The sequence below is a fragment of the Cryphonectria parasitica genome (assembly GCF_011745365.1).
Source record: "Cryphonectria parasitica EP155 unplaced genomic scaffold M406scaffold_1, whole genome shotgun sequence".
NCBI lineage: Eukaryota > Fungi > Ascomycota > Sordariomycetes > Diaporthales > Cryphonectriaceae > Cryphonectria > Cryphonectria parasitica.
This window is the reverse complement of record NW_024468909.1, coordinates 1,770,126-1,790,692: the sequence shown is the minus strand read 5'-3', so window position 1 is coordinate 1,790,692 and position 20,567 is coordinate 1,770,126. Positions and strand designations below refer to the sequence as shown.

The 20,567-nt window shown below is 53.5% G+C and overlaps 5 protein-coding genes and 1 non-coding gene across 6 annotated transcripts; 3 read left to right on the top strand and 3 right to left on the bottom strand.

The window, feature by feature from the left end:
• Positions 1-240: 240 nt before the first annotated feature.
• On the bottom strand, positions 241-2,840 carry M406DRAFT_245931 (uncharacterized protein; the record flags this gene model as incomplete). The annotated part of the gene is made up of 6 exons (XM_040916373.1): positions 241-425; positions 504-1,097; positions 1,172-1,584; positions 1,716-2,392; positions 2,525-2,567; positions 2,647-2,840. 6 exons carry the CDS (start codon positions 2,838-2,840, stop codon positions 241-243), a joined length of 2,106 nt encoding a protein of 701 aa, XP_040780873.1.
• Positions 2,841-4,089: 1,249 nt separating this feature from the next.
• M406DRAFT_t27 lies at positions 4,090-4,171 on the top strand. Its single transcript has one exon. It is a non-coding gene; the product is annotated as a tRNA-Ser (tRNA).
• A 1,677-nt stretch (positions 4,172-5,848) lies between these two features.
• M406DRAFT_270917 (uncharacterized protein) lies at positions 5,849-10,040 on the bottom strand. The gene is made up of 2 exons (XM_040918095.1): positions 6,574-10,040; positions 5,849-6,531 (listed from the first exon to the last, which is right to left on the bottom strand). The coding sequence occupies exons 1-2, from the start codon at positions 8,365-8,367 to the stop codon at positions 6,400-6,402; spliced, it is 1,926 nt and encodes a 641-aa protein (XP_040780872.1). The 5' UTR covers positions 8,368-10,040; the 3' UTR covers positions 5,849-6,399.
• A 4,752-nt stretch (positions 10,041-14,792) lies between these two features.
• Positions 14,793-17,260, top strand: M406DRAFT_320099 (uncharacterized protein). Its single transcript, XM_040919349.1, has 3 exons — positions 14,793-15,362; positions 15,786-15,826; positions 16,517-17,260. The coding sequence occupies exons 1-3, from the start codon at positions 15,317-15,319 to the stop codon at positions 17,150-17,152; spliced, it is 723 nt and encodes a 240-aa protein (XP_040780871.1). The 5' UTR covers positions 14,793-15,316; the 3' UTR covers positions 17,153-17,260.
• Positions 17,261-17,482: 222 nt separating this feature from the next.
• M406DRAFT_335691 (NAD(P)-binding protein) lies at positions 17,483-19,126 on the top strand (the record flags this gene model as incomplete). Its single annotated transcript, XM_040921065.1, has 5 exons — positions 17,483-17,564; positions 17,839-18,006; positions 18,163-18,681; positions 18,780-18,917; positions 18,984-19,126. The coding sequence occupies 5 exons, from the start codon at positions 17,483-17,485 to the stop codon at positions 19,124-19,126; spliced, it is 1,050 nt and encodes a 349-aa protein (XP_040780870.1).
• A 339-nt stretch (positions 19,127-19,465) lies between these two features.
• Positions 19,466-20,383, bottom strand: M406DRAFT_248871 (uncharacterized protein; the record flags this gene model as incomplete). Its single annotated transcript, XM_040916567.1, has 1 exon — positions 19,466-20,383. The coding sequence occupies one exon, from the start codon at positions 20,381-20,383 to the stop codon at positions 19,466-19,468; it is 918 nt and encodes a 305-aa protein (XP_040780869.1).
• Between the last annotated feature and the right edge of the window lie 184 nt (positions 20,384-20,567).

Genomic DNA, 20,567 nt, shown 5'->3' with positions numbered 1-20,567 from the left:
ACGCGTACCTTATATGATACCTGTATAGACTCAACGGCAATCTAACCCGTCGACTTTGATTCACAAGTAGTCTTCAGACCATGGATAGTGTGACCCATACAATGTTTTTCTTTAGTAGCACTTCCTGCGCCTAGATTTGAACGCTACATTATCTCGCTGCAATGCTATGCAAAAGGCAAAGAACCGGGAGGTACCAATGAAACCAGCCAGTTATCCAAGAGGTCATGACAACCACAGTCTTCACTCTGCCCCAATCAGGCTCTTGGGCAGAAATGCCCACACAGTACCGATCAGAGACAAAGCGATGCAGAGGAGCATGAGTACCCAATTGACAAGCTTCTCCGTCTTGCTGATCTGCTGACCAAATAGCTTCAGGTGGAAGGCGAGAGGCAGGGATACACATATCGTAAAACACAGAGCAGATCCTGAGGCACACCTTAGTATTAATATATATTCAATGATGATTCGAGCTCCAGGATGTTCATGAACGAGAATATGCTTACCCATAAAGGCCATAATCGAGTCAAAGGCCGGAAAGACAATAGAGATGATCAGGAATATCAAGACAGTCACCACGCGGATGACAATCTTCATGATCCCTCTAAAGTATGCCGACCTTCCCACCATGACCGAAGATCCTTCTGCGATCGCTTGCTGATGTACACCCAGGATCACCTCAGCAGTCGAGATGATAGGCCTGGCGTTCAAAGGGACCTTGGTCAGAGGGATGATGGCAATAACACCACACAGTATGTAGGTCAGCGCCTTTGGGTATCCGGCGGTGAGGAAGATATTGGAGGTAATGGCGTCCAGCACGTCGTCACCGAACATGAGAAGGCCGACAACAGCAGCGGTGGCGTCAAGGAGGCACGTGAAGGAGAAGGTAATTTTGACAGCGCGACCGTACTTGTGCGGGTGCCGCATGTCTCGGTAGATGTTTGGAAACACGCCATGACCACCCCAGGGAGACATGAGCAGACCAAAGGACAGCGGCAGCGTCAGCCAGTTTGCAGGGAAAAGGTAAGTGACTGCCGGTGTGATCAGAGAACCAGGCGAGTCTGGCTTGAGCAGGCCGTCAATGATTACGATCAAGACAACTGTCGGATAATGTCAGCAATCTTCACCTCGCAAAGATCAAGAAGTGAAGTGTGCGTCAACCGTGTTTACTCACTTGTAAAGCAGCATAATATGCCGATGATGCTGGTGAAGCTCAAGTACCTCAGCGGCAGAAAGTTCAGGGGTACCAGAATGATGGCAAAGATCATCTTCCACTGGTTCAAGGATAGCACACCGTCAAAAAGCAGCTCCATGGAATCGGCAAAGAGGACGATGAGAGCCACACAGGCGGCGAGGAGCTCCAGCGTGAAGAGAATACTCGTGGCAATACGAGCATTGCGGCCGAACGAGATGTATGCGAGGTCAGAGAAGGTGATCAGGCTCGGGTCGAGTTCCATGCACTTAGCGAGCAATTTCGCTGTGTACGAGGTGACAGCCGCCGCACCGAGGAGGGTAACCATGCCGCAGAGCCAGCCTGCGTACTTGATGCCCATGGGTAAACTCAGGAGGCCGACTCCAATTAAAACACTAGAGAGATATGCATTGTCAGCGCTGACACTCACTCATCCACACACACAAAACCTCGGGACAACTTCCCCCCCCCCCCCCTTCCTTTCCCTAAAATCTTCTTTGGAAGAGGCTTGCATCTGTGCACTTACTTGATCGAGTTGAAGACCGTCTGCGGCAGTGTGCTCTGGCCCTTCACCGTGAGCACGATCTTTCCATCCTCAGCCTCAACCTCCTTCACCAAGATGGGCTCCATCTCCCCATCCGGCGCATTTCCGCTCATCTGCTGCTGGCGCCACATCTCCCCAGCCTGAGCCATGGACTCTCTGCCGAGGGCCTCCTCCTCGCCGGACATGCTTCCGTAGTCGCGGAACGAGCCATAACTCCCTATAATGTCCGGTGTGGCAAGCTGAGGGGGAACGGCGAAGATGCTGCCAGGGGTCCCGCCGCTGCTGGTACTGAAGGTCCGACGCAGCTCGTTGTCCAGCGCCTTGCGCTCCCGCTCGCGAAATGAGCCCGTCAGGCTAGAGTGCCGACCCGAAGGCCCCAGGAGTGGCTGGATCTCGCTAGGACCAGAAGGCTCGGGGCTATCGTCCCGGATCGCATCCTCAGGGCTCGAGGCTTCGAGATGCTGACGCAGCAGGGAGACGCGCGGCACAGAATGGCCTACGCCCACCTCTTCGTCGCGCCGCCCGTATGGGATTCCATCGTGTGCGACGAGGGGATCTTGGTCAGGTGCGAAGACGAAGGACGGGCGCTGTGGGATAACCTCTGGGAAACCGGCCGCGCGTTGCAAGGAGCGTTGAAAGGAACGAATCGAGTTGACGCCCTATGAAACATTCTAGGTTAGCATTCCGCCAGTCATCCGGGCAAGGAGCCAATGCGTATGCCCCAGTGTTGCACGACTCCAAGGGAAGGAAAGCACGCCTGAAAGATGTGATGGCTGAACTCAAAAACGTACTCCTACGTCGCCGAGGGCGGAGATGCGGTTCGTGACGGAAGATCTGGAACGGGCACCACCTTTGTCAGTATTCGAATCAAGCACAATAAGGTCTGTCTTGCTGAGGTGGGTGTCGTGCGCACCTCCTCCTCCGTCTCGCCTGAAGATTGTCATCTGAATCTCCTGCACCCGTTGTGCGGAGGCTCTGCCCAAGGTATTGGTTGTCGTCAAAGGCGATGTGTCTCGCTTCGCTGGTGGAAAAGCTCCCAGGTCGATCTGGGGAGCCACCCCGCTCATATGCGTCCCATGTCGAGGGATTACTTCTTCCGTCGGACATGGGGAGTCTGGGGGTGGGAATGGCACGAGGTGAAGACAGCAGCAAGCTCAGGAATGAAGGGAGGGAGGAAATAAAGCGGGAGTGCAGCGCCGAGGGAGCAGAGAGCTCTGGTCTCAGTAGTAAATGAGTGGCAGGAAGTCACGACCGGGCTCAGGCGAGAGCGCGTCTTCTTTCTCGACTTATACCTTGGCAAAGAACCTGCGGCCCAAAAAGCCTCACGATGCTTCCAAGAACTTCTATCGCGTGTCGGGCAATACTCGTTTTATCATGCACACAGAAACCTCTGGATCGTACGTAATAATGCAGCGCTGCTGCAGCAGAGCGAACTCGCACACAGCGGGTTTTGCCAGTGTCAGGCTACTTGTTGCGGCTATTGTTTACCACAGCACGTCGTACCATGTACCTCAGCGCACGCGACACAAACGTCCTTATCGCCGCAGGCATCCCTAGAGTAAAACAAAGTTCATGTAAAGAGTACCGCAGTACAGAGTACATGACATGGAGTCTGGTGGGGTAAGTGGTGGGGGCACAGGAGGGGGCCCGGGACCTCTCGATAGGGGTCATTCCGGAGGAGGCTCTATCGTGATAGGAAACCAGCTTACAACTACGATACGGTCATCATCATTGGCGGATCTGGTTATGGCTGGTTCAGGATCTCGAGTCTGGCCAACTGGTTTTTTCCTTGCTAAAGGAATTTTCTCCAAGGTTCGTTTTCGAGCTATACATAGTACTTGGCAGACCAGGGTCGGAAGGAATTGCAACCTCGCCTTGCTTAAAGTATGGGTGGCGCGCTGGACGAGACTCTTCTCCCCGGAGAATTTCAAGGGTGAAAAAAACCTGATGGCCGATGCTAGACGAGCAGGATAGCAAAGGGGGAAAAACTCTGACGGACAAGTGGCGTTGCATCTGTAAAATCCTGTCGACTTAATACACCCACTCTTGATGAAATTGACCCTGGTGCAGACTTTTTCAGAGATCTGAAAGTGCTACTCACGCAGCGATCACCAGAGTAAGTAGGCAAGAGATACTGTTAGTTGATACTATCAGAAATAAACCTTAACCCCGCTGCTATGAGCGCCGGGTTCTATGACCCCTGTCCGCCGTAGTGCTTCCGCCCCATTGCAGAGTCCACCAAGGCGTGTCTCGACGATTTAAATACTCCGCAACTCTGCGACGATGTTTCCACATCTCATTCCCACAGACAACACAACACCGCATATATTCTGTCTGATCCTCGAAAATTCACACAGGCGCGATGGCGGAGTGGTCTAACGCGATAGACTAGAAATCTATTCTCTTCGGAGGCGTCTGTTCAAATCAGGCTCGCGTCGTCTTCGAAAGTTACTGATGCTTTCAACTTTTTGTTTTTGATTGCTCGTTCTCCTCATACAAACTGCGAAGCTATCCCGGTTTCCTTTGTCTCTCTTATGCAGTCTGCCCATTGGAATACGAGTTCCTAGTTTGTCGATTCCAAGACTATTGTTGGCTGTGCAAGTTGTGATCATGGCAGCAAGTTTCTTAGAGTTGCATTGATGTCAGAGACTTGGTGACTGAGTCTGCAAGACTAAGTACTTAAGTATGCTTCTATCTGTAAGCTCATTGAATTTCAATGGAAGTTTCAAGTGCTTTGTGTGTGGGGTTCGGGGACCAGTCCGACTCTGAGTGACATCTTCTTGAATATAGATTCTGATGGGCGACCTTGAATACCAACCAGCATTTTGAATCACTCTTACATCAGGGTAGCGAATATCTATAATTATAGTGACCACTATCTCAGTCAATGATTCAGTCTTTTGTGCCATTAAGTATGAGGTCAGTGATTTGTTCTTTCTTGTTACAGCATACTGACGAGCGCATGACAGGAAGCAACCTCACAAGATGGACAACATTGATCACGATGCCCTCAGGTCCCCTACATGGTTACATGCAGTACAAATGAATCTATTGCACACATCGATGCTGGTGATAGATCTGCAAGTATATCACTGTCCCCTCAAAAATCACTCAAAATCTCCCGTCATAGACAACCGTCACGCAAGATAATTACTACCAACTCACACTTCAGCCCAACATTCTGAAAGTCACACATTTCCACCCTGACAGACCAACCTGCAGCCCAGTCAAGCTCAGGCGGGCTGCTAGAACACCATGCATGCACACCATCTCAAGGACTCCAGTTCTGGGCGAGGAAGAGCGGATCGACGCAGCATGGACGGACCAGCGAGCGTCCTCAGACAGGTCTGGACATATCACCTGAACCAGAGTACAAATTATTTGGAAACTGTAAAGACAACTCATTAATTACAAGCTCAGTCAAAGCCTCAGTCGCTTTCAAAAAGGCTGGTTATGAACTTAAAGTCTGCTTCCGAACTGTAAGTCTATGAAAATCGTAAGTGACACCAACCTACCTAGATCACAAAAACCATAATATTAGGCAATATTGAAGGCAATTCTCAATCACATTTGATCAACCCCTACTTGTAATCCCGAGGCCACCTCCTTGCACCACTCACAGACAATCTTGTCCAAGCCCATCAGCATCCTCATCAGAATGCGTTACTCACTACCCCAGCCCATAACCCAATGACCATGGACACCACTGTGTGATCAGCCCACAGCCCACAATATAATCACCTTCTCTCAAACCCTTACACTTACACTAGCAACACCAAATATCACGTATCCCCCCGCCGGAGGGGACAGTACCACGTATGAAACGGGTGAGAGACAAGGCGGATCGTAGGGTTGCGTCTTGTCATGCGTTGCACTGCATTGCGATGTGCCACATTGTGTTTTGTGTTCCTGGCCCGAGATGAGCATGGCTAAGTGACTGGCTGAGGAGAGATCAGTGTTTTGCAAGCAGAGACTTTGACGTTGTCCTCCCTAGTACATGCGTGCTCGTTACTATTTCTTGTGGCCCCCAATGGAGTGACTTACCAAACAGTGCGACACACTATCTTGAGAGCCCTTAAGAGTATCACGGTGATTGTGCATTCATTCATCTTTGTGTGAGTGGGTAACTTCTGGTATTGTGTTTGACTAGTAGTGTGGAGATATCTAATACACAGAAAGCGAGTTGGACAAGATCATTGTCTTATCTCTTCATCACCTTGGTCGAGTTTTTTTGTCTTGCTTTAGAGTCAAGAAACTCCATTTGACCATGGTTCGCACCGGTTTTGCCTCGTGTCTGCCGCCTTGCCGCTCTGCCCCCTTCCGCAATGTTTTTGTGTTTTCCTGGCCAAGAAAAAATAAAAATATGTAACAGTAAATGAAAACCCATTCCCGATGCAATTTGTTGAGAACCCTTCAACCCCATACGCGATGCAATCATCAAACAGGCCTTCCCACAAAGAACTAAAAGAGTAGTAGAAGAAGAATGTAACCTCCCAGAGCGGCAAACACGAGGCGTGAAAATGTAGTGTGGTGCAGGTGGAGAGCAGAGCACACTATTCCAAACCGTATTGAGACATGGCGGTGAAGATGAGATAGAGAAAAACAGAAGACAAGATAGCCCAACCACAAGTGGTGAGCAGGCAATGAAAACGGAGGGCTCTCTCTTTTAAGAGTGAGCCTCCTGCCAGCTAGCACCAACCCACTCGGCATCGCCGAGGCGCTTCTCCCGGCGCCAACTCCAGTTGAGCTCGCGCGATTTGCTCTTACTCCAAGGACACTCCTTGGCCCTCTCACGAACCTGATACTTGTTGTTCATCGTATAGTTGTGATGATTGGAGACAGAAAAATTGTTGAAATTCGTCGAGGCGTGATCCCCAAACACACCGTAGTTGAGTACATGGCCAGGTTGACGTCCCGCTTTGACCATGAAGTCTGGCTTGGGCATCGACTCTCGGTTGCCAGTGTACGCGCGGCGGCGCTCACCAAGCTTGGCCCACTTCTCCAGGACATCCTTCTTGGAAGGGGGTGGTGAGTGGCGTGGCGGGTGCAGCTCATGTGTCTTGACTGGGCTGACATCCTGGAAGAAGAAGTCGTCTGGCAGGTCGCCGTCCATATCGATTGCATCCTCAATGGACGGCACGTGGGGCTCAGCGCTCATGACCGAAGACTTGACGGCCGGCGACAGACCCTGACGAGGCGTGTCGTCGTCGTCAGCCTTGCTGTCTTGGCTCCAAGTCCGAGAGTTCATCTTCTTGAGAGCCCGAAACTGACGAGCCCGCTCTTCTTCCTGGTGTTCCTCCTCCTCCTCCTCCCAGAGGTCACTCCAGCTCTTGGACACTGTGTCCTTGCCACCAAAGACCGCAGACATAGACGGAATGTTGCGCGGCTTGGACATGGAGATCGGCAGGGAGCCTGACATGGGTGCGATCTGGGCAGCTGGCTTCAGCAGGTTGGGACGCTTGATGGCAAGCGACTGCATGGAACCAGTAAGGCCAGACCCGAGGATGGACGCCGTGGATGGGGTCTGGGCGGAGGAGACCCAGTCAGCCGTCGCCACAGAGTTGGAGAAGAGATCCTCGGTGTAGCTTTCGTTGTCTGGGATGACGCTGAGCTGGCGGATTGGCTGGGCAGCACTCGTGGTGTGCAGGGCGCGGGCCCAGGGGAAGGCACCAGTGTCGACCTGGGGTGACTGGATCGAGGGTGTGCGCAGTGGCTCCCGGTTGGCAGTGGCCATGGTATCGCGGTGGGCAGAGCAGAACTCGTCATCACCCTCGTCCAGGGTGGTGAAGCTCACGACGCGGTTCAGGGCCCTGCGCGCTCCGATCAGCGACCTCTTCTTGGGGTCCAGGTTCATGCACTCGACGATGACCTCGTAGGTGTCTTGCGACATCGACGGGAAGACATCGAAGAGGGACTGCTTGTCTCGGGAGAAATCCAGGAAGAGGGGATCAGCCTCGGTCGGGGTGGTGAAGGGGTTCCGCGAGAACAGTATGTTCAGCAGGCAGATGCCAATGGCCCAGATGTCAGCCTGCGCGGGGGAATACCCAGCGCCAGCCGAGTCGTACTGCTCTGGCGACATGTAGCGGTCGCTGCCGACGGAGGTCTCGTACGTCCACTTGTCTTTGATGGCCAGTCCAAAGTCTCCCAGCTTCATGGTACCATCCTTGCCGAGAAAGATGTTCTCAGGCTTGATGTCTCGATGGTAGACGCCCTTGGAGTGGATGTAGGCAACAGCGTCCACAAGCTCCAGCATGAAGCGCCTGACATGCTCCGTCTCAAGGGGACCCTGATCGACACGGATAGCCTCATAAAGATCACCCTGTTGACAGTACTCGAGGACGAGGTAGACATGAGCGTCGGTCTCGAAGGAGTGGAGAAGGTTGACAATGTTGGGGTGGCGGCCAAGACGGCGGTGGAGTACGAGCTCCTCCGACTTGTCATCAATGGCGAAGTCGAAGCCAGCTTCGTCAGCCGCTGATTTCTTGGTTAGGCACTTGATGGCAACAGTCTCCCCCGTGACCAGGTCACGAGCTTTGAAGACCATGCCAAAGGACCCATGGTTGAGTGGCGCCAAGGTCTCGTATCGCCCATCGAGGACGACACCGCCGTTAAACTCGTCTCGCAAGCATTCCATTGTGTGAAAAAGAAGAAAAGGATGTGTCCCAAATTAAAATAAAAAAAAAATCGTAGGTTGCTGAAGACAAAAGGATGCCTGGTGATACAGGGACCACAGACGCTGTTTGTCGTAGGCCTCGGTGCCGACCAGTCTATGCCAATGATGAATGACAAATGTTGCCCAAAGAAACTCCGAATATCTTTTTTTCTCTTTTCTTTCGGCTGCTTTGTGTATAGATTTCAAGAAATCGATGGGGCGGTGAGAAGTTGCCGGAGAGAGGAGAGTTGCGAAGAGATGTCGAGTCCCGTTTGGAGTAGTCGGTGAGGTGGTCCAAGTATGTATGCGTGCGAGTCGGCGGTAGGAGGTACCGAGGATGTTGTAGAGAGGCGATATACAGACCGTGAGGTCAGGTAGTAAAACAAAACAAACAAAAGTGCGGATCGTTGATTTTCAGAGGCTCATCGATTTTGGGTATTTTCGGTATGATAAAAAAAGACTGGTAAGGAAAGGTTGACTGGAGAGTTGACTGTGTTTTCGTCGACGAGTCGAGTTGACTGGAGACGTATGCTTTGAAAAGGGAACAAAAGAAAGATCGTTAAAGGCTCATTGGAAAGAGTTGATTGTGGTTTTGGAAGAAAGAGTGAAGAAGGTCTCGCGAAGAAAGGTTTATGTCAAGGAAGAAGCAAGAAGTGATTGAGACCCAAGGGATGACGATGCCGAAGTCTTGTAGTAGATGCCAGCAGGAGTCGTCCCTCAATGGTGTGAAGTATGATAATGCACTGGGCGGCGAGAGCGGAGCGGGACCACAGCAAGAAGGATGGGGACAATGACGGGGCCGGAGACACGAAGCTGTGAGTAATTGTCCACGGCACAGCCGTCAAGTGAGCGGAGCCTCGGATGCTGGGAGGATCCCGGCGCCTGTGGTGGGTAATGAGGTTGCGTGAGATGTTGGCACCTATTATAGAAGCACCCAGTGGATCGTGAGAGGACTCATTCGTAGGTGGGTTCGCCTTCTGGAACAGGATGGAGAAGAGGTTGTGACTCTTCAGCCGTCCTAGTTCAACAAATATCGCACTTCCAGGTCGACCGTGTCCCCCTTGGCGGGAGCTGCCCTCTATTTTTGTGTCTTGTCTGTCTTTTATTCACCCGGGCCTTTGTTGCAGTCGCAGGTAATTGGCGTGAATGAGGAGAAAATCGGGCGGATGACGTGCAAAGCAGCGACAAGATGAAGAGGACTGGTTGCCGATATATCGTTGTTTCAGGAATTGCACTGCCGGTGAACAACAACAGATGGTAGGCTGCCTTGTGCCAAGCCGAAGCAGACCGTTCAGCAAGGGCACTGATGATAGGCAACCGAGGACCTAGCTGCAGACGACTTCAAGACAGGTCCAACGCTGGGTCGAGGCCGTCGAGGGGGAGGTGGTCGAGGCCCTTTTGCGGTTGCAGGTGATGCGCTGGTGCACTGCTTGCTTTGACGAGTCACAACAATAAACCAATTGAGCCGACGTCAGCGTCCTTGATGAGATGGAATTATGGAGCTGAATGAATTGACTTGACGCTCCGGATCGCTCTCGTCTAGGAAGTCGACACTCAAGAGGATAGACCTGACTCGACTTTGACTTTGACTTGTCTTGTCTTGTCTGGATGACCGTCGTAGGGTGAGGATGGGGAGGAGAGAAAAGCAAGCTGGAAGATGCAGGGGGATGACGAAGTGAAGTAGGTTGAGATGGGGGAATGGCGAAGGTGGGATGAGGTGGGTGGGAGGTAGGTAGGATAAGGAGAAGGGAAAGAGGGTCAGAGAAGAAGAGAGGTTGGTCGGGAGGGTGGTGTGGTAAGATGATAGATAGGACTATGCAGAACAAGAGACTAAGGAGAAGGCGGTGGGAACAGCAAGAAACAAACTGATGGATAGGAAGAAGCAGCAAGGCAGACAGAGAGAAGAGAGGGAGGGAAGAGAGTGACCAAAGAGTGGTCGACGAACTGGAACGGAAACGGGCTGGGCTGCTTGGACGACGAAAGGAGACAAGGACAGGCATGCAGGATGAGAAGAAGGAATACGTAGAGTGCAGGAGACATGCAGGTGTGGTGAGGTGTCTGGCCGAGGGGTGGGGTGGTGTGTCAGTATTGACATGAGGGGGCGTATCGGTAGCCAAGCTGCCAACTTGGACATGCTGGGAACGGACTCTGCATGGAGTCCGTAGAGGCCTGTATGGAAACTGAGCGAAGTCGAAAGGCTCCAGTTGCGGCTTGGATGCGCTACGAAGCGAGACCTCAGAGGTGAGATTAGCAATCTCGACTTCTGGAACTGCTGGGATCTTCCCAGACGTATGTATACCTTTCACAGTGCGCAGAAGGCCTCTAGCGAATTTAGCAGTGGATGGTGTGAGTAATGAAGGTCTCTCTCGCCCATCGTGCTTGCCGTTTTGTTGTCCCTACCCTCGTTGGGAGATCTTCCCACCCTTGTACTGGGCATATGCACACTGTGCGAGGACTGACGCACGTACGTGGCCCGGCAGGAGAATGACGAGCTTCTGACGACCAAGGAGAGGCCACACCTTGGCTGCGGTTCCCTGGGAGCATGTCAACGCCTATTCGCCATTGAGCTTAGCGTCCCAGGGAACCAGGCCGCACTAATCCTGTCAGGTTATCGTCTGTCTCTAAATCAGGACCTGATGGATGGCACACCTGCAGAAAGAGGCGCTGCATTGCGCTCACAAGTTCCTTCACCGCCCACTGTGTGTGCATGCAAGCAGGACTCGTCGTGCCTCGATGCACACACCAGTGCACACAAGCCCCGAAAAAAAAAGAAAAGATGGGACGACAAGAAACAGAGGCATGACCCCAGGTTTGGTGCATCGTAAGGTACCCTAGGCCAAACCTAGAGCGTGACTACTGGACCCCCCCCCCCCCCCTAAAACTAACGTCCGTGTGCCTTTGTGGACGCTCGTGTCCCTGAAGAATAACACGTTCCCAGTGCTGGGGGACCCTAACCTCCACCGGATCGGCCCCCAAATCTCCAACCCTTGTTCTGCCCTTATTTGCCCTGCCCCCCTTGCCCTGCCGCGTGCCTTGGAAGAGCTTTTCCCGTCAAGTCACCAGAGGTGCCAGAGCCTTCTCGGTTGTACCCCAGGATTCCACGGCATTCCGTTTCACCAAGTTCGTCATGCGCCCCCTCATTGGCTCAAAGGCTAAACGAAACCTCCTTGACATTGCAGGCGACTGCAACCACCTCTTCCAGGGCGAAAGCTTTACCCGCTTCGCGCTCACGCGAGCCCTTGCCTGCTTGTCAAACGGTCTCAGATAGAGAGGAACGAGCTGAGGGATTCCCCCCCCCTCAATGAAAACCCCATGCCTACCGAGATGCCTGGACCGGAATGAAGGTCTCATCATAGGTCCCCTTTGGCGCAGGCCGGTGAATTGGCCCTGCTTCTTTGCTTTTTGTCTGTCGCAATAACAGCAACGGCGCGCAGAGGCGTGCATCGTGCAGAGAGGCGTAGGGGGCTGGGCTTTGGGCGCCTGGGGAGATGCAGGCTGGCGCAGGAACCGCCGGGTGGGAAAATCAATAGGAAGAGGCCACGTTCTACCTGTCAGGCCTGCCCAACGTGACCCTATAGCCGGCTCCACAGCAACCTCGTGAACCGCCAATCATGTCAATCCTCCTGCCATGTCTCTACGCAGTAGCAATAATACTATCTCTACTATGTGACTGTGCGGGCGGGGGGGGACCAAGCATTGGGCTGGCTCGTAAAGTGACTGAATGACTGACTCCCCTCCCTCCCTCTCTTTCTCATTTGGTCTCTTGTGTCTCTTGTTTTACGGGGTGAGAGGGGGTGTGTGCGAGCTGGAGATCTCCAAAATAGCGATCCGATCTTGGTTGGTCTGCCAAGGGTGTCTGAATTAAGCTCCAGGCAGGCCGTGTGGGTGGGGGAGAGCTTAGGCGGCCAGATCGGGAGATAGGACAGGCGCGTTCGAAACTTATCAGTCCTCGAGACCCAAGTGCATCCATTCCTCGAACCACTGAGGTCACAAGAGAGCAACCCCCCGTACATCAGAGGTGGTGGTAGATGGTGGTTAGTGGTGCCATACTGTAGCACTATCGCCGTATCACTGTGCGTTGAACTTGAGATCTGAGGGCTCCACAGGCCGGATGTGTCCATCTCAATAGTCACTGCGCTATGGCGTATTGCTAATAATCCATCATCTGCCTCGTGATTACCAGAAGAAGCCGAATTAGGGCGATTGCTCATTTTCCCCTTTTAGCACACTCCTCTGCCTGACTGGAGGCCGAGGCCGATGGTCGGGGAGTGACTCTCTTATCTCGACTGCGGCTTTAGACGCAGACCCAAAAGAACTGGGTGACTCGCGCGGCAGCCGTACCTAACAGCCTGTGTAGAGAACATTCTAGCAGATTGTCGATCACGGGACTCACCTAGGACGGGCTGGCTCCTATCTGCATTCTCTCCATGCGGGTGTATCATTACTGGCTCCCCGTCGCATGCGGACAACCCGTCGTGCCCATCAGTTCGCGCAACAAAGGGACGGCTTGGCGTGCTACAACTAGATCGCGCCTGGCCGGCGCCTTGGTGGCGTCGCGTCACGACCAGGCTGCGACGGGCCCTGGGGAAGGGTCCGAGGCAGTGACAAGGGACGAACGTACCCAGCGGTAGGCGACCAGCGGCTCAGCGTTACAGGACCTTGCTGTTGCTGCAGCCAGACAGCAACAAATTTGTTCTTTTAACGCCTGGAACGGCGGCCTGGCTTTGGAGTACCAATTGGAGACCTCCTAACCTCACCATCGATCGTCTTGCGTTGTCTGGCTGTCCAGGTCCGCGGATGCGATGATTCTCTTGGTTCTCTTGGCGGTCAAAGGGTCTTTTTAGTTGGCCCCTACTTTTTCTTTTCTTTTTATCTCTCCCTTCTTTCTAGATCCAGTGTTTTCGTCGCTTGCCCTTTTCGACGACCTGCATACGAGATGGTGTGTAGGCGGGCGCAGACGCAAGGGGCACACCTCGGGGGACTGATGACAATCCCCGTCATGGTGTGCGTGCTTCTCCATAACGACCCCGCCTGTTGAAACACAGGCTTGCGTTCCAGCTGTTCAGACCCAGTTTACTTTTTGACAGCTTTTAATCTGATACCAAATTCCTCATGCGGATATTGGTTGTTTCCCTTTTTTAGTCTTTATTTTTTTTTCTTCCTCCTCGCCTTCTTCTCTACCTCTCTCTTTTGCAGCCATGGCCCCCAGGCCAAGGTTGCTATCAAAACATCGGACGGTGGGTGGTACAGGCCCCAGCGAGGTCGAGGTCGAGGTCGTGTTCGGAAGCTGCTGCCATTCGCTGCCATTTGCTGCAGGCGTACTGTAGTAGCTTGATGTCGTCCTGATACTGCCCTTGGCTTGACTTGTTGAAACCGTAGCGACGCGGCAGCCACAGATGGAAAGATGCTGGGGGCAGGTTTTCGCGAATCGCCGCCGCCGCCGGCCCCCTCTGCTGCATGAGTGAGTGGAACAATAGTCAACTCTGTACTATATCGTAGTGTCACAACGGTGCTATGGTGGCATTGGACAGAGACTAGCGGCAATGCAGTGGGCAGATGTTCTACCCATCGTCTGGCCACCTTATTTTCGAAATTCGTGGAACCGCACACAGCACCGCCGCCACCTCTCTGGAGCGGTCTGCTGCACGACGCGACATGCATAAGAATACCACCTTGGGTATCCAGTAAAAGGTCGTCTTGGCAATGGCGACGGAGGGCACAAGAGCACGGGAGCACGGAGCACGGCGGGAATCCTCCCCTCTCACAGCAGCTATCATATCATGAAGTCTGTTTTTCCCTCTAGCAATCGCATGTTGATACTACTGGAATGCAACCGGACCCAGCCGAAGCTGCCGCATGGTGGTTTCATGAGAAGTGAGGCCTGTAACCTAAGTGCGACGTTGGAGCTTCTGTTATTGTTATTGTTAATGTTGTTGTTGTCGATGTTTATTTTGACACGTGTGCTCCTTGTTTCTCCTGCTGCCGAGAGATGAATCTCCATCAACCAGAGCACCTTGATGGAGCATGTCGGAAGATTCGTAAAGAGCGTGCATGCAGACAACGCCGGGGACAGGGGGGAGGCGGTAGGGGTGGGGACCCGTCAGGGCCGCTTCAGTGGACTTTTAGGGCAGTCCAGTGGGTACCAGGCAGGACCAGGCCAGGATATCCAGGGTCTCAGGCGTTTCTTTGTACTGCGGTACAGTGGTGAATGGACGGAGATGGTGCACCAGGCGCCCAGGTGCCGCCCGCACGGATCACGGGCAGGCCTCACCGCATTTCCCATCAACTCACCACACCTAACCCACCGTGCCCACCACGACCGCTGGCGTCTTTGGAAGGAGGAATCCGCCCATGGGTCCCCAGTCCCTTCCGACAACGCCATCCACCACCAGCACCACCCTCCATACCTTCCTTAGCCACCGCGATTATGCAGTGAGCAATGCAGGCACGAACAGAATTTTCCTCCTCCTTCTCTTCCTTAGCTCGTTGCTACAACAGCCCTATTTGAAAAGAATCATCCTGACCGACTGCTAGTTCCTCAACAGTAAGGGCGTCCTGTCTTGTGGCAGGTCAAAACTCTTCACCGCTCTGACTTTTTCTTCCCACCTGCCCTGCAAGTTATAGATCTCTTGCTTATTATTATATCCCACTTCTTTTTCCTGCATGGGAACCTGAACGCCCGGACGCCTGAACGCCTTGCATAAACAGACAACCCAGCAGCACCACAAGCGTGAACCGTGAACCTCCAGCGCGGTCCAGATTGGTCCTTTTTGTCTCGGCAGCCAAATCCCTCAACTGGATTTCCTTGGTCGGAACGCCGCCCTCCCCCCCCCTACCCGTGAAGATCGCCCTGTCCTTTTTGAGAAGGGACCAGTGAGGAGCCGATACGCCTGGACCTGGACCAAGCGCACGCAGGCGTACTGCCACCGCCATGGCTGAGGATCTAGACTCTGTCAGGGTCATCCTGCTAGACATAGGTAAGTAAATGTCTGTCCAATAGAAGAGAGGAAGGGAGAAGGGAGCGGGTGATGGTCAGAGACACAGAGAAAGAAGAGGCGTTGCTGCAGCTGCACTCACCCGGTTGGGCTGCCAACGCCAGTGTGCCGGCCAGTGACAACGAGAAGCACCAAAGAGGGATGCTCCACTACCCACCACCGCCTTGCATAACCTCAACCACCGTTTTCCCACGCCGTTCCGTCAGTCACCGTGCTCCACGTCGTCCAAGGCCTCATGACTTTCCGGATGCGGGCTCTTGTGCTCCAAAGTGTCCACTTCTTGGCGGTCACTCCCCGTCGTGGAGCTTCCCTCGTTGTGCCTGATCTCCTCCTGGTCCCGCGACGTGTTGATGCATGAGCTCAAACGGGTTGGCTGACCATTGGGGGATTTCTTTTTATTTGCAGAGGGGACCGTGTGTTCCATCTCATTCGTCCACGATGTTCTGGTAAGGAAGATTCCCTATTTTTATTCGTTGATTTATTTATTATTTTTGGGGCCTCCTGTCCCTGTCCCGGCAGTCCTTTTCGTGGCATCTCCTTACCCTTTCGCACTGTTGCGCTACTTAGCTTGCGTATGTTGGCGATGTGGTGCTACGCTGTCCGGATCCCGAACCGTCAATCAGGCCTATGGAATTGCTCCGATCCCTGCCATATGCGGCCCGCCCAAGTGGTGCCTCAGGTTATCATGTCGTGGCCTATCAACAGACGTGCACCTGCTATCGCGTAGCATTACGTACCGGGCAGGCATCCTGATTCAGAATATGTCGATCAGGAGGATGGAAACAACGGACGAATAACTCACGCAATCGATCTGTCGATTCAAGTCGGGTAGCCTGAGGGGGCCCGGGTTGGGGGAGGGGGGTCATCCCGTCGGACCTCAGCATTCGGAGTGTACATCTAACACACGGCCATCGTCTCATAGGGATACGCACCAGGTTCCATGAGAATGACGTCTCTTCATCGTCCAAGTGAAAGAAAGCAAGTGCTTGCCAAACCTGGACGGGCCATCATATGGTGGTTTCATCTCATCTCGTGTCTAGGAGCCGAGAGTTGTCCATGCTTTTGACGTCAGTTCGCAAGCAGGCATAGACAGCCTGCGTTCTCCATCCTCAGACTAATAATACCACACCATCTAGTTCCCATACGCCCTTCAGGCCCTCCCCTCTACCCTGGAGACACAATGGGATAGCCCTTCCTTTGCTCAGTATAGAGAGGCCTTCCCGCCGGAACACCGGACCTCGCCCTCCGTGCTCCAGGCGCACGTCGCGGACTTGATGAGCCGGGACGTCAAGATTGCCTACCTCAAGAACCTGCAGGGCTACCTTTGGGAGCACGGCTACGCGAGCGGTGCTCTCAAGGCGCCGCTATTCGCAGACGTACCGCCCAGGTTCCCGGCGTGGAAGGCACGGGGCATCGAGATCATGATTTACTCGTCGGGATCCGTGCCCGCGCAGAAGCTGTTATTCAGACACACCGATGCCACACAGTTCGGTGACAAGGGTGATCTGACGCCCATGATCTCTGATTACTTTGACACTGTGAATGCAGGCCTGAAGACGGAGGTGGAGAGTTATCAGAAGATCGTTGGGAAGCATGACAGGTTTCCTGCGGGGAACTGGCTGTTTCTGAGCGACAATGTCAGGGAGGTCGAGGCGGCTAAGGCGGCTGGGATGAGGAGCTTCGTTGTGCAGAGGCCAGGGAATGCCGATCTGCCTGCTGGCACGGAGGAGAGGCATGAGGTCATACACAGCTTCGATGAGATTGCCATATAGGTGGTCGGTCAGTTGTCGTCGTTTAAGATCGCCGTCGGCGCCAGTGCAGTGTGTTGCATCCTCCAGCGAACGAGCATTCGAACGGAAAAATTATCAACGTCAACATCCAAGACCATGGCCTCACAAAACAGCGAGAGCAAATGTATTCGATTGTGACACTTGTTGCATCACCCCTCTCAGTCAGGCCCTTGGTGTCGACACCCCCCGGCCAATATGCCGAGTCCCGCATGACTAAGCAAAGTATGTACACATCAATGTGCCTCGGCTCAATTCACACGACCTCGACCTCTTCAACCTGCTATGTTATGTATGTGATGTGACGCCGTTGAGATGACGAGTACGAAATTTGATAGGCACACGACGGGCACAGAGGTCGCGGAGACCTTCAAGGACCAAATCCGGGGAAAGACTGGTAAGTCTTGCCATATTTCTTCCGTCAGCACTGCCGTGCATCGTCTCCAGCCCACCACGAGAGATCGCCGGTCAGCTGTACAACTTGACTGAAACCCAATTCGCCAACCACTTCACTGGTCCCCCCTCCTGCACATGCAAATGAGCACGGACGACCGTGGATCCTCCTTCGGCAGTAGTTGCGATCCGTGTCTACCGCTGTATCCTGAGAATCCTGAGAAGGGGAGGTGAAGGAGGAAGAAGAAGAAAGAAGCTGACAGAGCACTCGAGTGCAGTCCTCGTAACCGGTCCGTCACCTGGGTCCATTGGAAAGGCCACCGCTCTCGCCATCGCTGGCCATCAGCCTGCGCTGCTGATCTTGGCCGGGCGCACACCTGCGAAGCTCGATGCCGTTGCTACTAGCTGCCGCGAGGTGGCGGCCAATAATGCTACCAATGTAAGCAGCCAGTTGATTTCTCTTTGCTTAAATCGGTTCCAGAGGCCTCCTGTGCCTGCCGCTACTTGGAACATAGGAAAGCTATGAGTTCAGTCGTCCTGACTACTGCGTGGATACACACAGGCAAATGTTTCGGGCTCAGAGAATAGTGTAGGCACGGTAGTGAAGACCGTCCAGGTCGATTTCCTCTCACTCGCGTCCGTCCGGTCCGCAGCAAGCGAGATTAGTGCTCTTACAGACCGTTTGGACGTTCTCATCAACAACGCCGGGATCAGCACCGCCGTCCTGCGTTATTCGAGGGAGGGATTCGAGTCTCAGTTCGCAACAAACCACCTGGGCCCATTCCTGCTCACCAAGCTGCTCCTCCCTTTATTACTGCGCGCCAGTCCTGGCGCCCGTGTGGTCAACGTGTCCAGTACCGCGCAGTGGATCTCGCCGGTGCGCTTCAGTGACATCAACTTCGAAAATGAGGTGGACGGGCCAAAGAAGGGGAAGATAGACCTTCCCAAGAATGAAAGGCCGCACTCCAAGAGCCCTGCTTGGACAATGGCTCGTTCAGCGGATGGTTTCCCTGGAACTATGGCATACGGTCAAAGCAAGACAGCAAACGTTCTTTTCACCGTCGCGCTGAAACGGCGCTTGGCAGGCCAAGGGATCGATATTCTGGCTTTGCATCCTGGAGGTAAGCTGATTCTTTACTTTGTGTTGAGGTTCCTCTCCAATCATGCACCAGACTTGGCGATCTAGTGTCCCTTGCTAATGTTTTGTCCGTCACCAAAGAAATCCGTTCGAATTTGGGCGGCGAACTCTCTCCAGAGTTCAAAAAAGAAATAAAAACGTGGCCGGCTCGCCGATTTAAGACTCTGGATCAGGGATGTGCGACAACTCTCGTTGCTGCGTTCGACCCTGAGCTCTCCGGTGAGTGCTGAACCATGCCGGCTAGGCTGCCTTCCAAGCATACTATGTCTCCTAACTGTAATTCAGGCACCCAACATGTCTACCTACAAGATTGTCAGGTCGCCCGCCCTGCTCGTTGGGCTGACGATCCAGACATGGCAGAACGGCTCTGGCAGTTGAGCGAGCAGATGGTGAACGAGTCATCGACCCTGCCTGGAAGCAAACTGTAGCGGATAGTTGTTCATGATAACGAGGGCGCGGCTGCTGTCTTGGACTTCGATCTGCTCTCGTTGTGCTGTAGTAATAAACGCGCTCATCGACCTGACCTTTCAGCCATGTGATGTGACCTGAAATCCTTGACCCGTAAGACAGGTGTCGGAAGCTTGCACAGCGCTCTGACGCCAAGGCTAGCTGTCTACAGCGAAGACCGAGCATCAAGCCCTGTTCTCGAGAGATCATGGGGCCTGCTTTGGTCGGACGTGCCGCGAGTCAATCCGCAGACACCAGGCACGGACATGAGCATGTTCTGGATCTGGCACCACTGTGTAGTGTGCTGCAGAAAGTCTGATTCATCCAATGGGCGTTGGTGATTTGAGAACAATTGCAAAATTATTTCTGGATGCGCCTGAGCGCAGTTCCCGTTTGGCAAAAGTCACGCCGCCGCCAAGGAGAGGGGGCTGCTCGGCAGTCCGCCTGAACAAATAGTAGACGAGCTTTGAAGTCATCTTGGACCTTATCAATTCGTAACCGAGAGACGCCAAGATGGCATTGAGCTTGTCTTGGTCCAGATAACGAGAATTGGTGACGCAGGGTGCGGGCAGGACGAAGAAGAGACTGGGGAAGAATGGTCTCAGTTCTGCCTCTGTCCCATCTCTGAAGCAGGTCGAAATGCGCAGGAAGTCTAGCGTGCGGAGAAGCATGTCGCCACGGCCCTTGGGTTCTGGGACAAAGTTGAGCACAAGTGACAGGCTGAGGATATCAAATCTCTCGGCATCGTCCTTGGGTAGGGGTCGTTCCATGAAGTCCTGTTGGAGGATGCCTTCACCCTGGCTGTTTAAGTCGATGCGCTCGATGTCGAAGTAGCCGCTGCGGGAGCAGGCGTTGGTGGTACTGAGTGCCCCGATCTCCAACATTCGTAGACGTTGTAACTCTTGGCTCGTGCTCGTGGCCTTCAGGTTGGACTCGGTAAGGTTCAGCCACTCCATCAAGACTCTCGAGCTGTCCCCTCCCCGGTCGTTTCTCTGGCCTTGAAGGCTTGCCTGTTGATATCTCTCGAGCCCACCAAGGGAGGCAATTTCTGCTGCTATCTTGGATTCAGTCGCTTTGTCGCCATTTTGCGCGGCCTGCCTTTTCCGTTTCTCCAAGTGGTGAATGTTGTTGATCAGTGTCCTAGTGGCTTGCCTGGAAATTGATTTCGGCTTCTGAGTGATAGGCGGGCGTCCGGCTGCCAACCTGAGCTTGGGCTTCTTTTTCTTGTTGGCTCCCATATTGGCTTCGATTTAATTTCCGTTGAAGAAGGGGCGAGTTCATTCATCAAGAGCAGTCCAGGTTCGCTGTCTATGAGCTGAAGGCACGCCAAAGCAATGCTTATGTAAGGATGCTGACCTAAGTGAGCGTCCTCCACTAGAACCCCACTGTGAAGAAAAACACGTGATACACTTAACTACATCG